At 32.7% G+C, this 11,513-nt stretch overlaps 1 protein-coding gene across 1 annotated transcript; it reads right to left on the bottom strand.

The window, feature by feature from the left end:
* Positions 1–2,031: 2,031 nt before the first annotated feature.
* Positions 2,032–7,924, bottom strand: LOC120073081 (cell division cycle protein 48 homolog). The gene is made up of 9 exons (XM_039025691.1): positions 7,749–7,924; positions 7,410–7,575; positions 5,889–6,117; positions 4,191–4,957; positions 3,869–4,090; positions 3,713–3,784; positions 3,328–3,609; positions 2,844–3,203; positions 2,032–2,753 (listed from the first exon to the last, which is right to left on the bottom strand). The coding sequence occupies exons 1-9, from the start codon at positions 7,775–7,777 to the stop codon at positions 2,457–2,459; spliced, it is 2,424 nt and encodes an 807-aa protein (XP_038881619.1). The 5' UTR covers positions 7,778–7,924; the 3' UTR covers positions 2,032–2,456.
* Positions 7,925–11,513: the final 3,589 nt, after the last annotated feature.

The raw sequence follows: 11,513 nt of genomic DNA, 5'->3' as shown, positions 1-11,513 counted from the left end.
ATACACAATTTAATATTAACTGAGGAAAAAAAATATATGAAAACAAAAAAAATATATTAATCAAGATATGACACATGATCAATGGATACTAAGTAGAACATCTAATTGATATCTATTATCATAACATTAATATCTTCCACCTCTGTGGAGACAATTGAAAATAAAATATGGAATTTCGTAAACTATATCTCTTTACATATAAATACATAATTCTAGGATAAGAACCTTAGATTACTTCTATAGCATAGGAATTAATCAATAAAATAGCTAGAGTTGGCAATAAATTCATTTTTTTTTTTTTTGTCATCCTTATTTTATGTTTCTTAGTTTCCATTATAACATGCAAACAATCCTGAGTATTGAAAAATAGATTTCACATTAAGATTATTGTTTGTCAAATTCACTATGAGAAATATTCAAGTTTAATTAAATAAACTCATGTTATCAGTAAAAAAAGAAAATACATTTGAAGAGTCTTTTGCTATGGCTACTTTAGGAATATTGTAAATATCTGATATGATAAATAATACAAAGTTTTTAAGCAAAAAAAACATAAACAACAAAGAGAGAAATATTATTTTGCTAAGGGACCCATTAAAATCAATGTATTTTGATAATTGGATCATTGTCTTAAAAGTTGGGGTTAGTCTAATCAAATAGGCACCAAATTTACCAACTTCAAGGGACATGAATCCCAAAATTCCTACATTTAGTAACTCGGTCTCATTGACACACTAATCATAAAGTTGACTCGTTCCCCAACTCACCAACAATTCCAAATGAATCCCAAACATCCCACAGTTAACCTTAACTTTCCAATCTTATTTGCTCCCCAACCATGGGTGACACTATGTATGTTTCAATTATTTCCATTGTGACCCCCCAAGTTTTAGTAATTTTGAATCTTCTCCCCCCTTCTTCTTTTTCTTTTGGTCCCTACCCTTGTCACTCTCACTCCCTTCCACTTTGACAAAGGAGACATGTCTTTTTAAACATTGTCCTAAAAGTGTTCTTGTTGTTTGTAATTCTTTCTTCAATATTGTTCTCAACTCATATTTTGTATAGTATTATTGGGTGAGATAGAACCAGCTTTGTATGTGTGGTCTATATACTTAAAAAAAAATGTTTGACATAAAACACTCTCAAAATGTTTTGTTTTTGTCTTATATTATTTTAAAATGAGTTGTCTCTTTATACTCATTAAAAGGTACAAATATATGTACAAATCGAAAAAGAAAATTAAAATAAGTACAAACATATCTCATTGTATCCAACTCATTATATTTCTACGAATAACAACACAACATCTCTACCTTTTGATTCCTTTTTTCTTCTTTTGACATAACCTTTTGATTTATGAGTATGTGGAGACACAAAATTAGTTAAATCTTTTTCCCCCTTTTGAAAAAGAAATGTTTATTTGAAAATTGAGATAGAAGCAGATACGAATACAAAGAGACGGCAATATACCAATTTAAAAAAAAACAATTAAGATACTAAAATAAAATACTAAAAGTAACATCTAAGGTGTTGAAGTAAAATAATCCATAAAATGCAATAGAAAAGTTACTCATATATCAGAGAAGAAAAACAATATTACAAAAAAAAAATATGAAGATAAATGAATAACTTCGTTAAATTGTTGAAAATATTCTAATGGTTTATATTTTGATGGACTTTGTCGAGACTCAAATATGAAGATGATTAGAGATTATAGAGTTTTGAGTTTTTATTTTTATTTTTTTTTTTTCCTTTTTAGTTTTGGACTTAAGTAGTGAACCTTTTAAATTGACGGTCTAATTTTAGACTGAGAAAGATTAAATAAATTGTTTATCTTTTTTCGGTACATCAAATCGTGTCAGATACATATCTAAAAAGTATCTTAAATATCAATATCTGATACGTGTTTGATAGAGATTCTTTGCCTCACATAAAGATTGTACCATGAAAAAATTATACCTTCAAGAAATTATAAATTCAATTGAGGGGAACTTTTGGAGAGAGAGAGAAAAGCTCACTAGAGTCAACTAGTTGAGAATGAGATTTCAATAGATTATAACAAGACACAACATTGGTTTATAACATTATGACGAATTTGGGAGAAAGGGCCTATTATTTGCAAACCAACTTGGGCAGCATCTCTGAGAGAATATTCATATTCACAACTCCTAAGAAGAAAATGGAGAGAAGAAATTCAGTAGTGAGCCAAACAGCAATCTTATGGTGTTCTAAAGTAGTATTCATTTTTAAAGCAGTAACAGGAAATGACCAACTGATCAAGTCTACATTATAGGCAAGTATCACTAACCAAGGGAGCCACCCTGAAGCCATATTTGGGACCAAACAGCCCTCCAACTGTAGGCTCCTTCTCCCCACACAGATCTTTATATGAAAAAAGGACACAAATTTGCAGTATTAGAAGAAATGTTCTAAACATACATGACACATGGAAACCTCTAGTTGTAAAGATCGTCATCATCAGCCCCACCACCAGCAGAAGATGCAAACGGGTCGGCCGCTGCAGTTCCAGAAGAAGGGTTATCTGAGAACCTGAATTCAGAACCAAACCCTCTTGACTGCTGCAGCGTTTGAGCAAATGCCTGGTATTTACGAATATCGGCATCGCTCACACTTCTGCGAGCAAACTTCATTGACTCCTCAAAATGAGCAGCTTTAATCTCCGCTACCTCATCCTCTACATCCTCTTCCATAGCCTCAGGATTATCTCTTCTCCTCCTCTCCCTCTCAATATCCTGCAACAAAGATTTTTTATCGTGAGTTTTTCTAATACGTGCAAAACTAAAAATTTTTAACACTTCCGAGATCAAAGTGCAGGATTTTACTTTCTCAATGTTCTCTCTGATAGCATATTTGCAAGCACGCTGGCAGATTTCTGTAATATCAGCACCACTAAAACCTTGAGTGTATTTAGCAAGGGCTCTAAGGTCTACATCTTTCGATACCGGAGACTTCCTCAAGCAAGCCTTGAAAATTTGGTGACGAGAATCCTCGTCAGGAAGAGGAATATAAATCAATTGATCTAGACGTCCTGGACGAAGAAGTGCAGGATCTATAATATCTGGTCTGTTGGTTGCCCCAATTATGAAGACAGTTTTCTTTGCTGACATTCCGTCCATTTCAGTCAAAAGTTGGTTCAAAACTCGATCAGCAGCACCTCCAGCATCTCCCACGCTGCTGCCTCTCTGCAGATAATTTAAAACAAAAATAAAGACAATAAAACATTTGCCAGGATGAATTTAATTACATATTAAGGATTGCTTACACAAGAATAATATTGGAGCGTTACACAAGGATGAGAATACAAACCTGAGTGGCAATAGAGTCAAGCTCATCAAAGAACAGAACACAAGGTGCAGACTGACGGGCCTTATCAAAAATTTCACGAACATTGGCCTCACTTTCTCCAAACCACATTGTAAGCAATTCAGGACCCTTGACACTGATGAAGTTCGCCTGGCACTCATTTGCAATAGCTTTGGCCAGAAGAGTTTTTCCACATCCAGGAGGGCCATAGAAAAGAACTCCCTTAGAGGGTGACATTCCAAACTTCTCGAACTTCTCAGGATGTTCCACTGGATATTGTACAGTCTGATTGAGAAACAGAATAAAATCAGATCGCGAACGAATTAAGAACTAAATAAACACAATCTCCTCCAAATGAAGGTGATCATTCCTCAGTAGCATCAATTACCTCTTGAAGTTCCCTCTTGACATTCTCAAGACCTCCAATGTCTTCCCAACTGACATTAGGCACTTCAACAACCTGGAGCAGAGCAATTTAGTTAAAGTGCACTAGAAAGAAAACTACAGTTAACGCCATTTGATCCAAGATAACACAACCACTTACGGTTTCACGTAGAGCAGATGGATTACTAGTTCCAAGGGCAGTTTGGAAGTGCTCATTTGTGACTGCCATTGAGTTAAGAATCTCAGCATCGATTGTTTCATCTTCCAAATCAATGACATCCATTTTCTCTCTAATGCATTGAAGTGCAGCCTCAGTACAAAGAGCTGCCAAGTCAGCTCCAACATACCCATGTGTATCCTTGGCAATTCTTTCTAAGTCAACCTGTGATATCCAACATAGGAAAACCAGTGTACTTCATTGATAATGCAGCAACCAACAAACAAAGGCAATTAGGAATAAATATAGACAATAGAAATCTTACATCTTCAGCAAGCTTCATGTTCTTAGTATGGATACGAAGAACCTCAAGACGCCCAACTTCATCAGGAACTCCAATATCTATTTCCCTGTCAAATCTTCCAAATCGTCTCAAAGCTGGATCGATGCTGTTTGCACGATTTGTAGCTCCAATGACAATGACATGGGCACGAGATTTTAACCCATCCATTAGTGTCAAGAGCTGAGAAACAATCCTTCTCTCAACTTCCCCATGAGTTTTCTCTCGCTTAGGAGCAATTGAATCAATCTCGTCAATAAAGATAATAGATGGTGCATTCTTTTCTGCCTCCTCAAAAGCTTTCCTGAGGTTGCTTTCACTCTCTCCAGCTAACTTTGACATAATTTCTGGCCCATTGATACAGAAAAAGAAAGCCCCAGTTTCATTAGCTACAGCTCTGGCGATCAAAGTCTTTCCAGATCCAGGGGGTCCATAAAGCAGAATTCCCTTCGGTGGTTTTACTCCAATGGATTTAAAAAGTTGTGGATGTCTCAGAGGAAGTTCCACCAATTCACGAATTTGTGCCATTTGTTTTCTAACACCACCAACGTCATCATAACCAACTTCATCTAATCTATCTTCATCCTCTCTTTTCACAGGCTCCCCATCACAGAAGATTTCAGTATCAGGGGCAACCACACAATATTCAGGAGGATCAGTTTCAATGACCTTGAACTCCACACTTCTCATTCCTCCCCTCACAAGGAAGAGATCACCCTTCCTTACTGGGCGATAGGCTTCCAAAAAGTACGCTGCAAGACATGAACAGTGTAAGAATTATGAAATATGCAAATTCACAAAATGTATAAAATGAATTGAAATTGACCCAATGTTTAACATATGAGATTATTAACCTTCGTAGCAGATAAATGTAAAGAGATGTACCAAAAACACACAAATATATATGTATTATTAGTTGGAACTTAGGAAGGCACATTAGAAGTTTCGAAGATCAAGGACGACCATCCTACAGCTGCTGCTAAAAAGTGTCCTCTTTGACATCCATTACTCGTGTGTAGATCCAACTCACTGGATACCAGATCCAGTACTGTTATGTAGTTGAACTTGTTCTATTAAGAAATTCAAATAGAAGAGAAAAAACACATTTGAATGTAAACAAAGGATTAGAGAAGACAAAATTGATTTCATATTTAAAATGTATAAAGAAACTTGTTCAAAATTTTAAAAAAATAGTGATGAACAAATTTCCAAGATTTTCTTTTTTAGAACTAAAAAGTGTCCTGAAAATTTATGGCATGCCAACGATAAAAATAAAAAGAAGCATGGAGTAACTGCTGTACAGAACTTATAGGAACACACATTAAAAAATAATAATTAAAAAAAGTAAATAAAGAAAAAAAAAGGAAAGGAAAAGAAGAAACATCAGAGGACTTGCAATATCAAATATCACAGGTCACAACCAAGATGTTTCCATCCAAATATCTGAACAAGCCAGATGAAAGAAAACCTACGGGACACGCATTAGTTCTAATTTCTAAACGGTAAACTATATATATATCACTCCTGGTCAACATACATGATACATCAATGACCAAATTGGGAAAGGAGAAGGATTAACTGAACGTCTTAACTCATTGCCAGAAATGGTATCGTTGTAGATTAGTCATACAAGAAGCAAGAGACAAATCAAGGGAAGGAAATAGATCAGGGATAGAATCTCACGTTTCAAGTATGCATCAAAAAGATTCCCGGTGACACCTTCAATAGTGTCATCTACTGGAAGAATGTGTACTCGCTTGCCATATTTAACATCAGCACATTGATGCACGGAAACAACATCTCCAAGTCTGACACGAAGGTTGCTTCTTACAACCTTGTTCATTCTTATTTTTGGCTCATCACATGTGTCATCAGCAAGAGCAATGCAGATCGTATCCTTCCTTTTCTTCCCCTGAACTCCACAAAGAAGGCAAGCATCACAGTTACAAACAAAATATGGCAAGTAATTCAAGAATGACCTCAAGCTGTGAGTATGAGAAAGCTGCATTCTTTTTCTAAGAAGAAATTCATCAAAATCAAACTGGACGAGAGGAAGGGAGGGAGGGAGGGGGGACTTGCGCCTCACTCAAAACAGGCCTATGCCTTGCATTTTAAAAATTGACCCACAAGAAAAAGACGAACCCTAAATTTTCACATCAATGATCAAAGAGAGGCCCTGAATGGGTCCAAAATTTCCTTCCTCCGTCTCCATGCAAAGTTCTTCTCTAGTCTGTGTTTAGAATCTGATTTTTTATTAATGGCAAAATTTTTCCTAAGGAGAAAGAAAGAATTCAGGTTTTCTTATATTGAAAAATATCTTTTTTTTCCAATTTAACGTTATTGGCTGTTACTGCTACTTTAACACAATCATTAAGTTACACTCAATCTAAAGAATTGATGGTGCAAATGGCCAGTGTAAATCCAGTAATTCAGCCCTAGGGGGAAAATCACTCTTGTTATCCAAACAAATCAGAGCAACATCTAGCAAGTAAAATTTCTGAATTGCCCCCCACATAGATACATAATAAAATTAACAGAGTCAGTTGCATTAAAATTGCATCCATCCTGTTATCTGGTTCAATAGGCATATATTCTACTGAGTAAGTGGAGAGAGAGCTAGAGTGGTTAAGATTAAAAGGGCATTTGGGGTAAGTGTTTGGGATTCATAGGTATGGTTTTTGTAATTGAAGCTTTATTTGCTATGTGAGTTTACTTAATACATGTTGTTAGCTCACGTGTTCAAATAATAAAATTACACAGGCTTTTGAAACTCGTCTTCTAAGTTTCCCATAACTCTCATAAATCTCAAACTCAGGGGTCAGAAATGAAATACGAGCTACGTAAAGTACCTCTTTCATTTTTTCAGTACAACCACAAGCTACCATGTAAATCCGACACACAATTAAACTTCCCAAACCTGTCAAGCAATTGCCGCCTAGACGAACTAATAACGACATCTAATCCACGCATAAAAACTTACCCAATTCACCAATCCTAAATACCGACTGGAACCACCAATTAGTTTAAAATTCAAATAAAATAATTCGTGCTATCCAAAAAGGGAAGAACAAACCTCCCCGATCCTACACAATTTTACAACATCACTTAGGGCAAAAACATTTTAAAAAACCTAGCTCAATGAACAATAAATAAGTCAAAGAAATGATAACAAAAACAAAAACAAAACCGAGAATAACATCAGACCTTGATCAAGATCGTGTCGCCACGGAAAAGTTGAAGCTTCTCCATAGTGTCAGGGTGAAGCGCAACGACAGAGTTGTCATCATTGATGGCCTCATCGACAATAAGCCGGTTGGCAGCTTTCTTGCGCTCTAGAATCGCGGTACTAAAATCCCTCTTCGGACCCTTACTGGAGAAAGAACCAAAAAAAAAAAAAAAAAAAAAACTCATTGAAAACAGAATCAAACAACAAGGAAAAACAATCAGAAGGGAAAACATTCATCGCAAAAAAAAAACCAGGAAACGGAAAAGGGTAAAGAAGAATTAGAAATGGGGATCTGGGAAATTGGGGATAGGGCTTACGCGTCGGAGGTTTCAGCTTGATTCGCCATGGCGCTGGCCGAGCAGAAGACGAAAGGAGACTGAGTTGTTTGCAGAGAGAGAGCAACAAAATCAAAGGGAAATGGCGATAAAACGTATCTGGAGAGATCTGAGCATAGAGAAGTTGGGGATATGATATTTAAGCCATGGGTCGCTCCTTTTCTTGTTAAGAAAGAAAAGATTTATTGTTCTTTTTCTTTTTTCTTTTTTTTTCCCTCTTAATTACTTTATTTTTACTTCTTACTCAGTTCTAGAATATTTCATTAGCTAGATTACAAATCTCGATAGAACCCTTCGAATTTTTGTTTTCAATTTAATAAAATTCAGTCCTATACACTGCTTCCACGATTAATTTCTAAAGTTTGTTAGTCTAATTTTGGAAAACCTAAATTTTTTAAAACTAAAAACAACCCATTGGTCTTTTATTTTTTGTTTTTAAAAATTATGTCTATTTTTTTATTTCCTTATCATATTCTGTATCAATCTTAAGAAGAAACATGGCATTCTTAATCAAATTCTAAAAATAAAAATAAAAAATTTTTAAAACTACATTTTTTAGTTTTTCAAATTTTGACAATTTAAAAAAAAATGAGTAAAAAATAGAAATCAAAGTAAGAGATGTAATGATAAATTATGTGTTTATATACTTAATTTTCAAAAACTAAAAACTAAAAATGAAATAATTACTAGTGATAGTAAAGTAATAATTGTTTTTATAAATTGATTAAGAAATCAAATACTTGTATATGAAACATGAAAAACCATAAATAAGAATTTGTAAACAAAAATAAACACAGTTTTCATAAACACGGATAGTTTCTCAACTTTCAAATGTTTGTCTATCTGAATTTTACAAAAAAATAAAAATAAAAAGTTTGTCTAATAATTCATTGAGCTTTAAAATGTCTAATGAGAAACATGGGTAGTTTCTCAACTTTAATGTTGGCCTACCATAACTTTACAAAAAAAATAAAAATAAAAAATTTGTCTAATAAGTCATTGAGCTTTAAAATGTCTGCCATTCTTAAATTTTTAAATTTTGTCTTTTTCTAAAAATTAAACTTTTAGTTTTGTCCCATAAATCCTTTTAAAATTCACCAACCAAAAATTAAAAAATTTATGTCCCGTTTGGTAATCACTTCGTTTTCTATTTTTTGTTTTAAAAAATTAAGTCTATTTCCTCTCTATTTTTTACAATAATTTGTATATTTATTAAGTATAATGTTTGAATTCTTAGTCAAATCCCACGAACAAAAATAAATTTTTAAAAACTACTTTTTTAATTTTAAAAAATGAACTTGTTTTTTAAATTAATAGTAAAAAGAAAATAACAATAGAATAAATTAAGAGGTGAAAGTAGTTTCTATAATCTTAATTTTTAAAAACAAAAAATCAAAAATCAAATGGCTACCAACCGGATCTAGGGTTCCAATTGAATATAATAATCAATTTTATAACATATATAAATTAATTTTAAATTTTTTTTGAATTTGTTAGATTTTCATCTTGTACAAAATTGGTCTTATTCTTCCCAAAAAAAAAATTATTAGATACAAAATTCGATGTTAAGGAATTTATTATATATTTGTTTAAATTTTAGAGATTTTTTAGACACACAATTGAAAATATATCTATTAAACACTTGAAAGTTCAACAGTGGTGAGGATCTCCATGTTCAAATTAGCATCTTTTACTTTTTAAAACTTCTTCATATTTTATTCTCATCTTTTTAATATGTTATTTACTTTAAATCACAATTAAAACAAAATGTATGTTTTATTCAATAAAAGAAGTAATGTGGTATGAAACATGTAAATAATTTATTTTAATAATGTTTTCAGATTATTAACGATATTTTTAAACAACTTTTTAATAGATACATTTTAACTTAATGATTATTAGTTCATAAGATAATGATTGAAACAAAATCTATATTGTAATTTATAAAGTAGTTTTAAAATGTTTTATAAAAAGGAATCATAAATATACATATAAAAAAGTACATAGGATTATATTAATAATCTAACACAAATAAGCCAATCCAAGAATTTTCTGTTCATACAAAATTGGTTTATTTTAAAATTAGAATTAGGATATAAATTAATTTATAGAATATTAAATTCAAATCTTTAAGTCCTCTTAAAATACGTACCAGTCAATGTTTGAAAGTAATAAAAACTATTAATTCGAATTCTTATTTTTATAATTCAAAACCATTACAAAAAGGTCAAAATTCACATTGTGAAATTTAAAAAGTCACAAGTATATAATAATAATAAAGCTACAAAAGTATAAAGAAGGTATACGGGATAAGAAAGAATCAAATTTTACATATTAGTTTTTATTTTCTCTAACTTTCGTGATTTTAATTGCATTTCACGATCAATTTATGATAAAAACACCCTTGAAATCGACTTTCATTTAGATTTTAAATGGAAAGTATATATGATTATGAATCATTCTTCTAAATTGATTTTAATTGATAGATAATATTGACTTAGAGCTATAATTATAAATAAAGTCAACTTATTATTATTATTATTATTTATCTTATTGGTGAGATCTAAAATGTTCATCATGGGAGAGCCCATCCTTTCATGCAAGGATTAGTCTTGATAGAGTTTGAAGATTATTTTTGTAATTGTTACATGCTCAAAATTTTACTATTTTAGTTTGAATTCTCACAAACTATGGTCTTTTTAGAGTATAGAATGAAGTAGGGGTGTTAAAAAAAATCGAAGACCTAAAAAAATCGAGCAACCCAATCCAACCCAACCCACCTAGTTTGAGTTGGTTCTAAAAAAAATTGGTTTGGTTTGGTTTTTTTTAATAAACCCGAGTAGGTCAGTTCGGTTCGCGGGTTCATAGGGTAGAAAATCGGGTCGAATCGACTCAAATTTTTAATAAACCCAAGGCCCAACCCATTTTTTAAGGGTTTCATTTCACCACGTCACTTCACATTTGCCTTTGGGTTGTTGGCTTTCACTCTTTCAGCATCAGAACAGACGCCCAGCGAAGCTACCTTCGTCTCCACCGGACACGTTGTCGTTGGGGATTCGTGAAGAACGAAACGTCTTCCATCGTCTCCTTTTCGCTCGGTGCTTAGTCTTCTTCTCCGCTCCGTCTCCATCTTCTTCCATCGTCTCCATCTCCATCTTCCATCGATAAGCAAGCCCACGTTCGTCTTCGCTCCGTCTTTTTCTCTTCAATGTTTGTGTTTCATATTTCCAAATCCCATCGTCTCCTCTCTAGAATCCATCTCTTCACGTTACGTCGTTGCTTCACACTGTTTCTTTGCCTTCACATTGTCATAGTTACTACCTCATTGGTTAGCCACTAAACTCTCTCTCTCTCTCTCTCTTCTCTCTCTCTATATATTATATATATAATAATATATATATTATATATTTTTTAATTTATTTATTTATTTCTCAACTGGTTCATGTTCACCTATGCTCACGATTTTTTTTTTTATTTTTCTTTATTAGTTAATATTGTAGATAGAAAATAGTGAGTTTAATTGACAATAAATCACCACCTATAAATATTTCATGATGCATGTTCTAAACCATCGGAAATGACAGTTTATGTTGGGTTTTATGTCCTAAAAACTCGCAGTTTTGTAAAATGATAAACATTTTCTATTATCAATATACTTGTTATTGATCTCATAAATTGTATGAAAGTCTAAATCAAATAAACTAAGACCCATGACTATTGTATGAGTACTTGAACTTTATGTGGAGA

The sequence above is a fragment of the Benincasa hispida genome, chromosome 3 (genome assembly GCF_009727055.1).
Source record: "Benincasa hispida cultivar B227 chromosome 3, ASM972705v1, whole genome shotgun sequence".
In the NCBI taxonomy this organism is placed as follows: domain Eukaryota; kingdom Viridiplantae; phylum Streptophyta; class Magnoliopsida; order Cucurbitales; family Cucurbitaceae; genus Benincasa; species Benincasa hispida.
The sequence above is the reverse complement of the archived record's forward strand: the minus strand, read 5'-3'. Positions and strand labels throughout refer to the sequence as shown.

Bases quoted from the DNA above. Each gene is read 5' to 3' on its own strand.
- LOC120073081 (XM_039025691.1), bottom strand. From the start codon at position 7,777: ATGGCGAATCAAGCTGAAACCTCCGACGC. The intron at 4,091-4,190 runs GTAAGATTTCTA...TGGATATCACAG, and splicing joins ACATGAAGCTTGCTGAAGAT to GTTGACTTAGAAAGAATTGC. The intron at 2,754-2,843 runs GTAAAATCCTGC...TCTTTGTTGCAG, and splicing joins TCAGAGAGAACATTGAGAAA to GATATTGAGAGGGAGAGGAG.